We start from the raw sequence: 17,367 nt of genomic DNA, 5'->3' as shown, positions 1-17,367 counted from the left end.
TCAGTCCTTGGTAGATTCAAAATTAAGATGGATCCAAGGTAATTTAATTATTAATTATAAATATAACTATTAATTTTTTGTATTTTATTTTTAGTTTTATGTAATTTAACAAAGTCAAAATGTTTTATTCATAATTACATTTATTAATTATTTAATTTTGACCTAATCAATATATTTACATTACAACATTTTTACCATAACTCTAACACAATTAAATAATAATAATAATTTGAAATAAAATTATAATTATTTAAAAATTTAAATAATGTAAAATATATAATAAAATAAGTGTTTTGATATTTATTGTAAATTAATCTTTATTAATATTTATGTATCCTTTTATTTACCTAACTAAATTAATTTTAATTTATATAATATTTAGGAGGATAACGATAACACGGGTGTTTTTACTTGTAACAAACTATAAAGGGGAAATGCCACTCTTCCCTTTAAAAGTTATTTTCAAAACCTTAAAACCAAAAAAAATAACAAGCATGCCAGCTTCTTTCTTTTCTTGCCGGAGGAATTAACCAAAACCGCAGACCAGGTACAATGAACCTCATTCACGTGGGGACCTCGCCTTAAGAATTAAAAACTCATGGTTGCTGATTCCCCTTCTACCTCAACGAATGATTAAATCAGTCACTGTTACCTTAAAACCTTTAAATTACATATAATATAATAATACTTAAATCTTCGACATGGTTCAATAGACCCAAAAAAGGGCGGTGAAATGCATGGAAATATTCCATTGTCGCATTGATATCAAGTTTTTCAGTGCTGGCAATAGTAATCGCAACCGCAATCGCATTTCACAGGATTCGTTCGATGTTTGAAAGGCACTCTGAGAAGTGAATTCAAAGTTCAGCTCAACTATAAGCAAATTCAATATTTCTGAAAGCCCAAACATTTTCTGTGCACATTGCTGTGTTGTCTGATAGGTATTCGTTCACTTTCCTGGAGAATCTTGTTCTCCATTTTAACGATCTTGATAAATTTCAGTGTTCACTTCGTTTCTATGAATATTCTGCAAGAGTTTTGGTTGTAAGCTTGGCTAAAGGACTCCGCAGGTGATTAAATTTATGGTACAATGAGGATCGGAGTCGCATTTAACCGTGGAAAGAAGTACAGGGTGAAGAATATCACGGCTTTAGAAGCGGCAGGGGCTTGGCGGAGATTTAATTTGCTCTGGTGTTCTAGTAGTGTACAAGAATCTAGGAATAATGATAATGCACGCGCGGCTTTAAACTACAGGCAGAAACGGGAGCATATCGACATGCTTAGTGAGTTTGATGGCTGTGAAAGACTTGTTCCTGGCATGTCTTCTGAGAGACAACGAAGAATTGGAGTTAAAGAGCTAAATTCGCAGCTTCTGCAATGCACTCTGCAAAGATTGTACAGACCGTATGTTGATGTGGGCAGACCGACTGGCATTCTTTGGAATCCGTATCCGAGAAGTTCATTTCTCGGAAATGATCAGGTATTCATATATGTTATGCTTGCTTTTCTACTTCCATTTTTGTCTCTTTTTTTTTGCAACAGTGAAAGTAGGTAATTTGATTAGTCAACAAACTACTAAAACATGCTGAGAAGATCGAATTTATAAACTGTGGAAGAGAGATCGGGTTGAAAACGAATTATATTTACTTTTTGGTCAAACAAATAAAATTACTGACTTTCTTGTAACAATTTCCATCGAGGGAAAATCAATGACTTATGAATCTAATAAATAAAACCCTAGGCCATAGGGTGGCAGTACACAGGATTGGCTAAATATTTCATGTGGAGTCCGAACGCCAGAGATAAAATAGAATGTGAACATAGACAGAGTGTGACTTATAAGAACTGAAAATGGTAAAATGTCCAAAGGCAAGAGAGGTTGGCAAGTAGGGGCAGGCCCTGATAGAATAGATATTATGCCAAAAATTTACTACATACCGGTCGTACCAGAATCCTCTGGGTCCTATTCAGTTTGAGAGTTGACTGTGCTTTTGGGGAAAACCAAGTGGAATCAGCTCCTCTGGACCCAAGCAGAGATCACATTTGAAGAGCTTTGTTGTATTTCAATTTTAAGGTTTTTTATTAGTTTGACCTTTCTATGTTGACAAGCTAAAAACAAGCAATGACTTCCATTTGAAAAGGAAAAAAGGGAAGACATCTTCACCAGAAACATGGGACAACAAAATCGTATATGCAGTTTCATCAAAACAAATGCATCCAGTGATAGTAGTGATCATCCTTATCTCAATAATAATGCTACTGTGTATCCCTTTCGGAGACTTTATCCAGTGTGCTTTTTAGTGAAAGCTTTAACACTGCCACATCGGAAACCTTTCCAAGTTTCATCTAGTTGTAAAAATACATATTATGCAAAAACTTGGTCCCCTATTGAATGTCTCTTTTAAATTATAATAGTTTGAACAAAGGCTAGTGTTTCTTTGTTGTAGGGAAGAATACAAGAGAATGGTATTCTTCCGACCAAACCACTCCCAAATAAATCTTGGAACACCACAGGTATCACATTCCCGAAACTCTCAAGCAAATATCTAATGTTTGAAAGATCTATTTCATACTTGAATTTAACAAACTTAAATATAACACAACCGGAGGAAGTCCAGGGATCAATAAGTATTCTAGAACACTTCTCACTTTAGAACTTCAATAGGTTTACATGAACATTTTTAGAAACTGATTTGCAGTGTAAATGTCTAGTAATATCAGTGATTAAATGCTTCTAGAAATATATCATAAAATTGTTCATAGTTGGTGCATCGACTACACATCGAGTTTGCTTTTGCAATGCATGTAAGTGACTCTGAATTGTGCTCATCGGGAGTGGTTAGTATTACCCATGTATATACAGGGGTAACCATTGGAGAAAAACTTTCTCCCATGATGTAGATTTCTAGCCAACAACCTCACACGATCTTCAAATAACAGCTTCTTAGCTGCCTCCAACCGACTCATTGGTCAGCTCATCCACATGATTACCATGCTCTTATGATGAAGGTAGGTGAGCAACCATGAGGTACATTAGCCATTGTTTCATATGAAATGCTTACATTTAATTTTTTACGCATCTAAGTAAGGATTGTGGATTGAAATTAGATAACGTATCATGATGCTTGGAAGTTATACTTGTTCCCTTATTTCACCTTGGTAGTCATATCCTTCTTCTAGTAAAATGCAAGCACCTTGGGGCTTTTTTTTTTCCACTTATCTAAGAGGGACACGAATGGGAGGCCTGCTAGACATTGGGTGTAGCGCTCCCTGTGTGATTCACGACATGAACTAACCGCCTCTCGTGGATCCTAACTTTGGTGATTGTGGCAGAGACTAATGCTTATGGGTTTTGGCCTAACGACAATCATGAGCCCAACAAGTGGTATTAGAGTGATAGGTCTCAAGTTCGAACCTCACCCGACTCATGCTGGGGGGGAGATTGTTGGACATTGGGTTCAATGCTCCCCTTGTGTTTTGTGACATGGACTAATTGACTCTTGTGGATCTTAACTCTAGCAATTGTAACAGAGACTAATGCTTGTGTCTTTTGGTCTAATGACAGTCATAAGTCCAAAAGGGCTTTGATAAAGCAGCATGACCACATCTTTCCATACTTAACACTTGCCATCTATCCTTGGACCTTTATCCATTATCCTTTCTTTTGTTTGGTAGTTGTTAGTCGCTTGTTGAAAAGTGTAACTAGGTTCGGTCTTCATAATGACATGTGTAATTGTGATTTTATGTAATTGATAAAAAGAAAAATAAAATTATTATTGTAATGCTTGTTTCATGGGTTTCATGAGCAAGAAATTTTAATTTTAGTAATGGCTCCCATTTTGAGCCTTTAGGTTTTGTCATCTAGTCATAAAATTCAAATTGAGTCACTGTCATGTATGAAGGACCCTTCTTGGGCATGTTACATTTTGTATGAGTCATTAAATTAAGTATGAAAGCCTTCCAAGACAAGCACAAGACCTATCCTTCAAGTCAGCTACAAACTAGAATAAAAGATCTCCTCCAAATGACATGTCGGCTCACCCTCCAACAAGTTGGCTTATTTTGATGGGGAAACAACTATAAATAGGGTTGCTCGACATCTTTTTTGTCACATATTTTCGGTCATCATCTAGTCTGAAGTAAAAGGCGTGAAGTACAACGAGAAAGCTTATTATCAAGCGAAGGAGAGAAGAGTATAATTTGAGCTCTTTTCTGGTCTGTTTTTGGGTTTATATCCTTTACACGTGTGAGGCAACAAGAGTTTAGTTGTAGCGGAATAAATCGAGAAAAATAGCAGTCCTCTTGGGTAGCCGAGTTGGAAGAAGGTCAAGTCAAGAAGAGCGGTCGAGACAAGCTAGAAGAAGACCCTATCCAAAGCGAAGAAAGTTAAGGCATGAGATAAGGCCTTGTGCATGAGCTAGGGTTTCTGAATTAGGATTGTAGACCTAATTCAAGGAGGCCGAAGGTTTGAAGCAGAAGGAGGTCGAAGTGGAAGAGGAGCCGAGAAAAGGGAAGGAGCAGAAGGTTGACTGTCGTTGTCTAAGGATCTCATCAAGGGAACTTGTGTCTTGGTCTTGGAGTGCCAAACAAGGCAAGGGTCTTGGTCTTCGTATTCGTCAATTGGAATCTCTATAAGAAGAAGAATTTGGTTGGGTTTCTCTCTCAAGAGTGAGAGGTTTTGGCCTTGGTTGAAAGCCTATATTCTATGTCGCTTGTCTCTTTATAGTTTATGCTTGGTAGCTGTTTGATGAAGATTAACATTATAATAATATAAGTAAAAGAAGATCCCAATCAAGAAGTAAAAAGCATTCACAAGAAGTTATCTAACTAAGAGAAATCACCTAACATTGATGCCTTAGATTTCTCAACATGGTATTAGAGCTAAGGTGACAAAGTCAAGGAAGGGCATCTTATCAAGGGACACTCAAGGATCAAATCTCGAGTAAGGCATCAAAGTAAAGATAATCTTTAAGACAAGATCTACAAAAGAAGCATTATAACCCTAGATCGAAGAAGGAGTCTACAAAGAAGTCTTGGGATCATCATCAAGAAAAGAAGGCCAAGTTGAAGAGATCTTTGAATCAAGGTTCTTACCATTGAAGACATTACCAAGAAGTCATCGTCGATCTTCATCAAAGGATCCAAAGAGATCTCACTCTCCGTGGGATCAAGGATCACTCTTGAAGAGAACTACCTTCATCAATGGGAAGTTTTCTATTCTCTATATCATCATCAATATCAATGAAGCAACAAGGAGAAGGAGCATCCTATCAAGTAAGTATATTTATGTCCATGTCTGAATGTGTCAAAATGTCTTTTTGCAAGGAAAGCAACAAATTGGTTGGGGCTTCAAACTATCTTGCATGGAAGAAAAGGATAGATCTAAATCTCATTGAAAATGAGGTTATGGAACATGTCAAAGGATCTATCGCTAAACCAAGAAAGGAAGATTCTCGAGCTTGCAAAGTATATGAAATGAGAAGTTAGGGCTCAAAGGATTCTCATAGAATCCATCAAGGATCCCCTCATCCCATATGTATCAAAACTTGAAACTTCAAAGGAAATCTATGACAAACTGGTAGGTTTGTATTCCGTGAGCACTGCTAGAGAAGTCATCTCATTAAGGCAAGAACTCTACATGCTGAAGATGTCAAGGGAAGATGGAATAGCCTCATACTTTATGAGTATATCTGAGATCCAGGATCAACTACAAGTTCTGGGAGAAGTCATGTCTGATAGAGAAATGACTATAGTTGTATTAAATGCACTACCAAAAGAGTGGGGTAACTTTACTTCAAGTATTTATGGGAAGAAAGAAGCTACTCCATTCGAGGATCTACTATCACTTTGCAAGACTGAAGAATCTAGACTAAAGTCCAAATTTCATGTGGGAGCAAGTGAGCAAAATCAAGCATATGCTACAATGACAAAAATAAAGGGAAAATTTGGAAAGTTTGGTCCTCAGAAAAAGAAGAAGAACATGGGTAAAATACAATGCTATGGGTGTCAAGAATATGGGCACTATAGAAGAGATTGTCCTAAGCTCAAGAAGGACAATAACAAAAGAGGAAGAGAAGAAGCCCACATCACTGAGGAAGTGGAGGAAGCTGAAAAGAAGAAGTCCAAGAAGGAGGAAGTAATAGATCTCCACTATTGAGATAGTCTTCCTCACCTAGTTCTTTTCTAGTTTCTGTTTCTAAGTTTTCTTGTTGTAAAGTAAGAGCATGCTGGGATGCATCAATGCATCATAGAAGCATTGAAAGCAAGATCTTAGGACATCATCATAGATAAACATGAAAGATGGTTAGAATCTATGGAAGTCAAGGATATAACTCTTGGGAATCTCATTGGAAACATAAGTGGCAAGGTCATCTAGCACAAGGTTCATCATACATCTGTCAAAAGGAAACATTTGCTGGCTGGGGATACTCTAGATCCTCAAGATTCTTTGATGGAATCTTCATCAAGTTCACCGATCAATAGAGGAAGCAAGTGTTTCATCAAGAATTCCAAACTTGTGGAATTCATGGGATGATGGTATGATGACATAGAAGGAGAAGCAAATCAAGGGATTGAAGCTCTTTCAATCAAGGAAGCTGGTGCAAGAAGTCTGGATGATTCAATGGAAAATGAGGTATGTATGCTTACAGTCTATATTGAAGAGTCATGTCATATGGTTGTAGGTAACATGGATCAATGCTCTATCTTGAGAGCATAATCAAAGGAAGGATATCCTGCTTCGAAGGAATGCAAAAATGCTTGGGTCACACATTCACTAGACGAAATCAACATAATATGTCCTCATATTTAATAAGAGGTGGTTGACTATAATTGAGGAACTCTAATTGGAAGTTCCTGAGAATAAAATGTGTCAGTAAAGGAAGGAAGAGATCGTGGGATATGCAACGCAATCAACATCCATAGGCCAAGAATATTTGACTAGGATATTTCCATGAAAGATATGAAGATTCTAATGGAATCTGAAAAAAGGAAGAGACCTTTACAATATATATATATATGTTTGGGATGTGTCGATATGTATGTAGGATTCTGATGCAAACTAGAAGATGTCATGATGAAAGACCATCACAAAGGTAATTTTGATTTATATGTTCATTTCTTATTTTTGAACAAATATCTGGATGGGCTTATGCAGGGTTGCCGAGGGAAGATCTATGGATATATTCCACCATCGATGCCCATGTAGTAGGATGAAAGATCCTTATGGAAACATGTCATGAAGAAGGCAGTATAGCATGAAGGAAGGCCATATATGAACATATGGATCACTTTCCGATGATGACATCACTAACTCATGAATGAAAGTGATGGATGGTCTGTGCCCTATGAAGAAGTCCCAAACATGAAGACTCCTAGATAACGAAAAAAAGTTCATGACATCATGAGGAGGAGTTCTTCAAGCAGCTGGTTGCCCCATCATCTCCCCCTGGGGAGCTGCTGTAGGTCCCTACTTAAGAAGGAGCCTAGAAACAAGTTTCTTACTTGGTAGAAACTTGGAAGCAAAATTCCTAAGCCAAGAGGGAGCTTAGGTACATTCCTTTATTGGAATAGATATGTCCTCCCTAATTAAGAGGGAGAGATAGACACATCAACCTTGTCTTCACTTGGAAAGACAAAATGGAGAATTTGGTAAACATCTGGCATTCGATGCTCTTTGAGGATGTGTTAGGGAATCCAAGATAAGAGTAGTTGTAGAGGACCGATATTCTTTGAGGACTGGGAATCCAAGATAAGAATAAACTTGGTGGAACACACCCTGAGAACCCGGGTGGGGTATTTTCCAAGAGAGACAATGATGAGGGTGTCTAAACATCATTGGTCTTGCCAATATTGAGCTTAGATCTCGTGGAGAGATAGAGTTGTTAGTCAAGGCCTTGCTATGTGACAATGCTGGTTGATATGATGCTAAACAGATGGGTTACCAATCTGACTCTTGTTATGAGAAATTCTTCAGATTGAGAATGACCAAGTACCATTATGAATACCTCCCTAGTTAAGAGGGAGTGTTGAAAAATGTAACTAGGTTCAGTGTTCATAATGACACGTGTAATTGTGATTTTATGTAATTGATGAAAAGAGAAATAAAATTATTATTGTAATGCTTGTCTCATGGGTTTCATGAGAATTTTTATTTTATTTTTTGTAATGGCTCCCATTGTGAGCCTTTAGGTTTTGTCATCTAGCCATAAAAGTCAAATTGAGTCAATGTCATGTATGAAGGACCCTTCTTGGGCATGCTACATTTTGTATGAGTCATTAAATTAAGTATGAAAGCCCTCCAAGACAAGCAGACGACCTCTCCTTCAAGTCGGCTACAAAATAGAACAAAAGATCTCCTCCAAATGACACATCGACTTACCCTCCAACAAGTTGGCTTAGTTTGACGGGGAAACAACTATAAAAAGGCTGCTCAGCATCTTGTTTGGCACAGATTTTCGGTCATCATCTAGTGTCGGACTCAAAGTTCACAATTGACAATTTTAAATGATTTTAAAGATCTAAAAATCGCTGGTGAAACCCTAATTTTGGAATCTAACAAGGAATTAATACAATTTTTAGAATATACTACTCTGCAATATATGTATAGAATTCACCAATTTTGTTATTGAGTATCGACCTGGGGTTCTGTGGTTGAAGATCTCTCTGCTCTGTTGTGGTTCTCGCTCCCGCTCCCGTTACTAAAACAACCAAAACCTCCTTGCCAAACTGAGCACAACTTCAGTACCTAGCTCTAAAGTACTTCAAATTCGAGGTACCTTGGCTCTTGTGCCTGAAATTTCAAGAACAACTGAGCTCAGACTTCATTCTATCAGTGACATGGAATTTCCTTTTTCTGTAATTTCCAGTGTTCCATAAGGTCGCGTCCCCCTACCTAGGGGTCGAGTTTCCTAGATCCCTCGCGCTCCGGGGACTTGGGGATGATTGGGGGTCGTTTCCCCACGCTCCAAAAAGCAGGGTACGCATGGAAACCTGTAAGGGGGTGTTTCTTCAATTTTTGGGGTCGAATCCTCCAAATGGGGTTGTTTCCTAGGCGAAAGGGGTTGCGAGGGATTGTTTCCCTAGACAAAAATCGCATTTTTTTTAATGAAACAAAAAAATTCTAATTGTTATGAACCGAAAGGGATTTAAACTTTATTTTCAATGTCCATGTCACATTGTTTCATCTTTTCATGATATCGCTCTATTTGGTCATCCTCTCGCCCTTTCACATATGCTTTTCTGCTTCAGACTTAAGTTTATTTTGAATCTTGATATATGATATATTAGATTTGAGTCTTGACTTTATAAAAATTTGACTCTTGACGTATTAGACTTGACTTTTATTTCAATATTCAATATTCATAGTTGGAACTTCAATATGGTTTAAACTTTAAAACTTTAAACATTTATTTTCATTGTACATTGTTAATAGTTACACTATACAGTTACAAACTTACATGTATGATGTACGATTATATGATATCAGGCTTTTCGTATTAAATTTGTTTCAGACTTAAGTTTATATGATTCATCGATTTATCATTTGTCTTTCATGATGTAAGTGTTATATATTATATAATGATAAAGGTAGTTACATTATAAATATTAAAATTTCAATGTATATCATATATTTAATATTTTTATATTTATAAGTTTTTAAGACCTCGATGTCCCCCCACGTTTCCTAAAAATTGGTGCGGAGCTTTTGCATAGGCCACTCTTGCGTATCCCTGCTCCCTCACCCCGCGACCCGAAGACTTGGTGGAACATTGGTAATTTCCCTTCTCTTTAATTCCTCCTTTGTAATTCCCCTTACCTGTCATGGCCTTCTTCACTCCCTTATATCTTTTATTCCATCGTCTTCCAACCTTCTTGCTGCCCGCCTCCTTCCTCCACCACTTCCTATTTCTCTTTGCTGTCATCCTCCTACTACCTTCTCGACCCTTCTTTCTTTTGGATGGAGGTGGTTCTTAATTTAAAGAATCATTTGAAATAGTTTATTTACTTTTTAGATCTTACTAGTATTTTATTAAATTTTAGTTTCTAAAGTTGTTTTATTCATATATTAATTAAATTACTTTATTTAACATTTAATTAAATTCTTCTATTTACTTTAACTAATTATAAATTAATTAAATTTTAATTTATATCTTCATTATCTTTATTTTATGTATATATTATTGATTTAAAAGATTAGTCATATATATAGTTCTATCAGGGTGGTACAGATATCAATGCCCCACTTGGTATACTTATTATATTCTAGTGAGTTTAGGAATTTATTTCGACAATTGATTCATCCACCTAAACTTAAACTTTTTCATTATTAGCCATTAAGTATAGTAGTGCAATACATGCGGTTCATGCATAGGTAGCTATCATATGAATGTCCCGTATGTATGCTAATATTCACATTCTGTTTATAATTGTAGGCAGGTCATTACATACACCCCCCATTCCGAAAACTTCGTCCTGAAGTTAGGGTTTATATAGTATATTGGTAATTACTTTAGGGTTGAGTATAATCATGTAAGGATTGTGTTTTGTGATTGAGTGTTGATTTATAATCGTGAGGACACTGTAAAATTTGTATTTTGAACACTTATTGGTTATAATTTTAATAATCAAGCCCTACCCCAGTCGATTTCCAAGCTATTCTAGAATCATTCTATCATTCCGAATCTCTTTTGCTCCCATCCTATCCTTCTCTACTATAATATGCCACGACGTCAATTATACTGATCTAACCATTTATAAATCTGAAGGGTGTTAGTGTCAATTATATCGACCTGATCACCTAATAGGCATCCAACAGTCATCATCACACGTCTAGGAGAGCGTGATTGGCACAGTCCTCCTATGACTCCAGGTTTTGGAGGATAAATGGTGGGTAATACCTCCACCCCTCCTAGTGGGACTAGGGTCAACACCCTATCATGGAATCTCATTCAGTCTCAATTGTTCTTGAAATTTTGTCATCACGTGGTCGTTTTGGTAACGATGTTATTTGCAATGTAAACACTTGTCCACATATTATAACATATGTATAAATATATTTAAAATAAATTGTGTTTAAATAACATTTTCAGTGTATTTCACATATGTTTTTATCTATAATATTGATCTTTACGTTCACATAACATACTTAGCCATATCCAGTGACCAGTCCATATATCTGTAAGTTAGCTTTAATATTAAATGTAGTCATTTTTTTATTTCCATCTCATCGATCACGTCAATATGCAAAAATGAAATAAAATTATAGCTCTTTCATCCATAACATAATTCATAATTTAGATTTCATAGCAAGGTTAATCAAATATTAAACTTCATATTGGTATCCATAATTCAACAATGTTAATTTAAATAACATATTTCATATTGGTATTGATATGCCAGTAGAATTAAGCAAATAACATATATCATGTTCCAGTAACATAAAAATTCATTTTTACTTGTGATCATCCCAAAATAGTTTTATGTATCTGATTTAAAATAAAGTAAATATATACAAAATATGGCTTTAAGTTCTTCAAAATTAACACATATGATCTTTGTATCTTACGAAGTTGTTGACGTAGCTCGGGTATTTATAAATGAAAATATCAGATTCCATGGAGTACTTAAGAAGATCATATTAGATAGAGATTCACGATTTACTTCAAGATTCTGGACTTGTATGCAGTCAGCCTTAGGAACTCAACTAAATTTAAGTACAGCGTATCATCTTGACACTAATGGACAAACTGAAAGGGTGAACCAAGTACTAGAAGATATGTTGAGAATGTATGTTATGGACCAGCAGACACACTAGGAAGAGTACTTACCCTTAGTTGAATTTACATACAATAAAAACTACCACAATTCAATCAAGATGCCTCCGTTTGAAGCATTGTACAGCAAACCTTGCAGAACACCGTTAAGTTGGGACAGGTTAGAAGATCGAGTAATAGTGGGACTAGAATTAATTCAAGAGATGGAAGAACCTGTGAAACAAATTAGGCAATGATTGAAAAACTCACAAGATAGACAAAAGAGTTATGCTAATGCGCATAACACAGATAGCAATTATGAAGTAGGAGATCAGATTTTTGTCTGCATCAGACCAAATAAAAGTAGGTAGTGCCGAGGCCTGAAGGTAAATCAGTTGTTACTTCTAGATGGCTCTACAAGATAAAGCATGCTGTAGATGGCAGCATCGAGAAGTTCAAAGCTCGATTTGTGGCGGGAGGGTTCTCACAGCTATAGGATGTTGACTATGAGGAGACCTTCGTTCTCGTAGCTCGGTATACATCTATTCGCTCCATTATATCGATTGCAACAGAGATGGGTTGGAAGATCCACCAGATGGATATGAAGACCACATTTCTCAATGGCTTCATTTAGGAGGAGGTTTATATTGAGCAGCCGCAGGGCTTTGAGGTGCATGGGAAGGAGTCCCATGTATGCAGATTGAAAGAGGCACTCTATGGCTTGAAGCAAGCTCCTAGAGCTTGGTACTCTAAGATTGATACATGCTTGCAGCAGTTGGGTTTCACAAAGAGTGAGGCTGATCAGAACCTATACTTCATTATGGTTGGTGAGGAGCCTCTCATTCTAGTGTTGTATGTTGATGACTTGATCATCACTGGTGTAGAGAGACTCATTGAGGGTTGCAAGAGAGATCTTGCTTCAGAGTTTGAGATGAAGGATATCGGCTTGATGCATTATTTTCTGGGATTGGAGGTGTGGAAGGAGGAGGGGCATTTCTTCATGGGACAAGGGAAGTACATTATGGATATTCTTAGCAGATTTCACATGGAGGACTGCAAACCCATGTCTACACCTATGATCACTAACTGGAAGAAGCTTCACGCTTCTGATTCCGAGTTGGTGGATCCTACTCTATACAGACAACTGATTGGTTGTTTGATGTATTTGGTCAACACTCGACCAAATATATGTTTTACAGTTAACACTATGAGTCAGTTCATGCGTGAGTCCAGGAGAGTGCACTGGGTGGCTGCAAAACACATTCTTTGTTACTTGTAGGGGACTGTGGATTTTGGTTTGGATTATAGACAGGGTGATGGAGTGAGACTGGCAGGGTACACAGATTCAGATTGGGTAGGTTGTGCTTTAGATAGGAAGAGTACTTCCGGGTGCTGTTTTGGGTTGGGTTCGGCAGTTGTGTCGTGGATCAGCCGGAAACAACAGTTAGCTGCATTGAGCTCAGCTGAGGTAGAGTATATGGCTGCTAGTTTGGCTAGTTGTGAGGCCATATGGCTTCACAAGATGTTGTTTGGTCTATTTGGTCAGGCATTGAGACCTTTAGTAATTTACTGTGATAATCAGAGTTGCATAAAACTCACGGAGAATCCATTTTTTCATGACAGGTCAAAGCATATTGAAATCAAGTATCACTTCATTAGAGACTATGTCCAAAAGGGAGCGTCAAGCTTGAGTACATTTCCACAAATGAGCAAGTAGCAGACATTTTCACCGAAGCCTTACCAAGGGGCAAGCATGTCTACTTCAGAGACAAGATGGGAGTGGTGAGGAACACTTTTCTCGGTAAGAGGGAGTGTTAAAATTTGGGTACTAGAAAACAAGTGGTTCCCTAAGGCTTTGATCTTTGGCTTAGGGAAAAGTGTCCAAATTTATTTGTACTTTTCTCCTAAAGTGACTTTATAAGTGGCAAAGTCAATTTAATTTAAAAGTGACTTTATAAGTGGTAAAGTTACATTCTAATTTAAAAGTGACTTTATAAATGGTAAAGTTACATTCTAATTTAAAGGTGATTTTATTAAAGTCAATGAAGAATTTGAAAGTGAAAAAGTGAATATGGAAATAAAATGCTAAGTGGGTGAGTTAAAAAATAGAAAGTGAGAATTAAATGCACATTTATTTTCATCCCTAGATCTAGATGAGTCTCAGCGATTAGATCTTAGGGTAACCCAGGAGGTCATTTAGAGAGTAAAAGGAGAAGAGAAGAGGAAAAGATCATTCATTTTATCATGAGCATTTGAGAGAAAGAGAAGAGAGAGCAAGGAGAAAATTTATGAGCTGTGAGGAAATGAAGGAGAGCAGCAAGAAGACATTTCAGCGAATCTGTGCAACAACATTTATTGGCATGCATCCCAAGGCAAAATCGTACAGTAAGAGAAAGAGACAGATATCGAGAAAGAGGGACAACACAAAAATCAAAGAAGAGGGATAGCAGCAAGGGCACGAATTTCGAGGCAACCGTACCACTGAAATCTGTATGGTCTATACAACAAGTTTTGGGCACGTTTTTCGAGGCATGCCGTACATTTAATGTTGTTTTATTGCTGGAAAAAGTTTTGTTTTGCCTGTTTGTTGATTGGCATGATTTTCGAGGTGGAGTTCTAGCACGAAAATCGTGATAAGTTGTAAATTGTGGTTGCTGGAATTTTTACTGTGTATTTCAGTTTTTTAGTAAAAGCATTTTTAGAAATAAAGAAGAGCTCTCAAACTGGTTTTCCCTAAGAGTTGTAGGGGGTTTTTCCAGGGTCACATTGACCAAAAAATCACTGTGTTATTCTCTGTATGTGGCTGTGATAATTTTGCTGTGTTTTATTATTGCAATTTCAGTAGTTGTAAAATCTCTAAATTTGTGTTTTCAGAAAATACTGTCATTTCCAGATTTTAGAATTTTTATCATGCTTGGATTTAAAACTAAATGCATGGAGTGATAAGGAAAACTGATAACTGGAGTGGGGGTTGAAATTTCTTCACTACCGACATCCATCATCTTGCTACTGTCATTCGAGGCTCCTGTAGCCGGATATGATCCAAGAGTTTGGGTACCTCAAGGATCTTGCCCCTCATCTTCTGTAGCCTTTCTGACTATAGCTCGATGTCACCCCACTTCTTCTCTAGAGGTGCATGAGCACTCATGGCACAATTGTCATTAGGCTCTGCCTTAGTCGGAGCTGTCTTAGAGTAAGAAGCCTCTCTCTTATTCTTCTTCCTAGGACATTGGGTTGCATAATGCAATGTTCCACCAAGGTTCCGGGACGAGGGGGCGAGGGAGCGAGGGGGCGCGGGAGCGGCCTATGCAAAAGCTCCCTACCATTTTTTAGGAAACGTGGGGGAGCGTCAAGGTCTTAAAAATTTATAAATATAAAATATAATTTATTAATTGAGTCCACTATGACAATTTGGTTTGAATTGAAAAGCTGCAAAGCATGATCATTGATATGAATTCCTGGAGCAAGAAAGCAATGAATTTGAAAATTTACACAATCCTTCTTAGAAGAAAACTTAAACAAAGAGAGAACTGTCCTTCTTAGAAGAAAACTTAAACAAAGAGAGAACTGTCCTTCTTAGAAGAAAACTTAAACAAAGAGAGAACTCAGAACTATAGTGGATTATGTATAATGATTTTGAGAAACTGGACTTCTAAGTTCTTGACATATTAGTTAGGCAGGCCGTAGATTTTCAACTGATAATATTAATATATGAATAGCCAATTTGGCAATGCTTCCATAGGACTAGCCCATAGGTATGATATACCTTCACAATTCTGTTTTAGATACTGCTAACCTAGAGAAAAAGTCTAAAAGAAATCATTCTTGGAACTTGGACTAAACGAAACCTGGATGCTTTTTCCACAGGTAAAGACCATAGGCCTAATATAGTAATAAGCTGACTGTCTATTGTTTATTCAGTTCCTAGTTAACCATTGCGACAACCATAACCTTGTGTCATAGTTTTTTCCATTGGCAATCTCATGCAAAAAATGATAGACACGTAAGTGGAAGTTACTTTCTTCTTTTAATGTTGTTAGACTGCTTAGTTAGTTTCCATTTTACAGATCCTGCTGGTTTCTTTCTTCGAGCGAATGTATATTTTGAACCCTTTAAGTTCTCATGGGATCAAAATTAGATGTCAGGGCAGAATTTTGAGAAATCATATAGGAAAGTAGTTGGGTGGCTGGTGGAATATTAACATTCTGTATTTTAATCAGGTCTTATTATATCAACAATATTATATTTCAGTCAGGTCTCATCAACACAACGCATGGTAGTCAAGGAGGTAGTCTTTTAAGTTTTTACAAGTCGGATTTTTCACCCATACTTGTGGTTAATTGGTTCCTGGAAACAAAATAGTCAGATCCACTTTTCAGAACATGTGACAGTAGGCTCTTTTCCTAAACCTACTATCACCATGAATGGGGAGAGCCCATATTGAACCGATTCAAGGTCTTGGTTTTCCTAGCTTGCACTTTCAACAAATTGTATTAATTCACTGACTTTTTTTAGGTAATTTACTTTTTGTATACAATTCCTAATACAATCAATAATGACACAGGCACTGTTTATTAAAATCCGAACAGTGAAATCCAACGCTGTGAGTGGAGCGCTCAACGAACTTGCAAAGGCTGTGAGTGTGTTGTTCATGGTTCAGGGTGCCATTTTTATAACATGAAACAATGATTTTCTAAAACCCTAAACGTTAATTAACTCTTAATTAAAGATTAAGTTCAGCGTTTAGTTAATTAAAATGGCTTTTAATGCATTAAAGTTGTGCCACGTCCCCCCTCGTCCCCCCACGTTCCCTCTCGCGCCCCCTCGCCCCCTCTCGTCCCCCACGCCCCCCCACGTCCCCCCATGTCCCCCTTTTCGGAAATGCCCCCTCAGGGAAGGGAAACCTTTCCCTGGCACGTCCCCCTGAGTTTCCTCCATTTTGGGAGCGTGGGGAAACGTCCCCTACTCGTCCCCAAGTCCCCGGAGTGCGAGGGAGCGAGGAAACTAGACCCCTAGGGGGGGGCGAGTCCCCGTGGAACACTGGCATAATGAACCAGTTCCCCACAATGGAAGCACTTTATTTTGGAGATGTCTTTCTTCTTTCTCTTCCGCTGTTGTCCGGCAGATGCCATAGCCGAATCCTCCTCCTCTTTCTTGATTCGACCTCCTTTGCTGCTACTTCCCGCCTTGGTCAACCATATGATCTCTTCTTGGCGAAGAGCTGCCCACATCTCTTCCCGTCCTGGAAGATCAACTCTGCCCAAAATGCTTTGGACAAATGTCTCCCAATTCTCGGAGACTGCATTCAACGACGGTCCTCACCATGAACTCCTGATTCGGCGTGGCCCCTATGGAAGTAAGTTGGTCTCAAATCTCCTACAACTTGCTGAGGTATAGTTCTATCTGCTCCCCCTTCTGCATCTGATATGACCGCAACTGATTCTCCAGTAGCATCTTCCTCTTCACGGAAGTGCCCTGATACAATGTCGTCAAACTGTCCCACATCTCCTTTAACATATTCTTCTCGGTAATATGCTGAACTACATGATCCTTGACTCCATAAAGAATTATGCACTTTGCCCTCGCCATTGCATTCTCATACCTTTCATTATCA

The 17,367-nt window shown here is 37.6% G+C and overlaps 1 protein-coding gene across 1 annotated transcript in view; it reads left to right on the top strand.

Moving 5' to 3' along the window:
* The first annotated feature begins 659 nt into the window (after positions 1–659).
* LOC149197950 (uncharacterized) overlaps positions 660–17,367 on the top strand; it is a 137,494-nt gene continuing 120,786 nt past the window's right edge. Inside the window, exons 1-2 of the mRNA XM_089408883.1 lie at positions 660–941; positions 1,071–1,480. Of these exons, the coding sequence (XP_089265009.1) occupies positions 1,091–1,480 (390 nt within the window). The 5' untranslated portion in view covers positions 660–941; positions 1,071–1,090. The remainder of the gene's footprint in view (positions 942–1,070; positions 1,481–17,367) is intronic.

The sequence above is a fragment of the Pinus tabuliformis genome, chromosome 2_2 (assembly GCF_031772625.1).
Source record: "Pinus tabuliformis cultivar Carrire ecotype Pingquan chromosome 2_2, CPIR1, whole genome shotgun sequence".
Taxonomy (NCBI): Eukaryota; Viridiplantae; Streptophyta; class Pinopsida; order Pinales; family Pinaceae; genus Pinus; species Pinus tabuliformis.
Note: the sequence above shows the minus strand (reverse complement) of the source record. Positions and strands in the feature narration are given on the sequence as shown.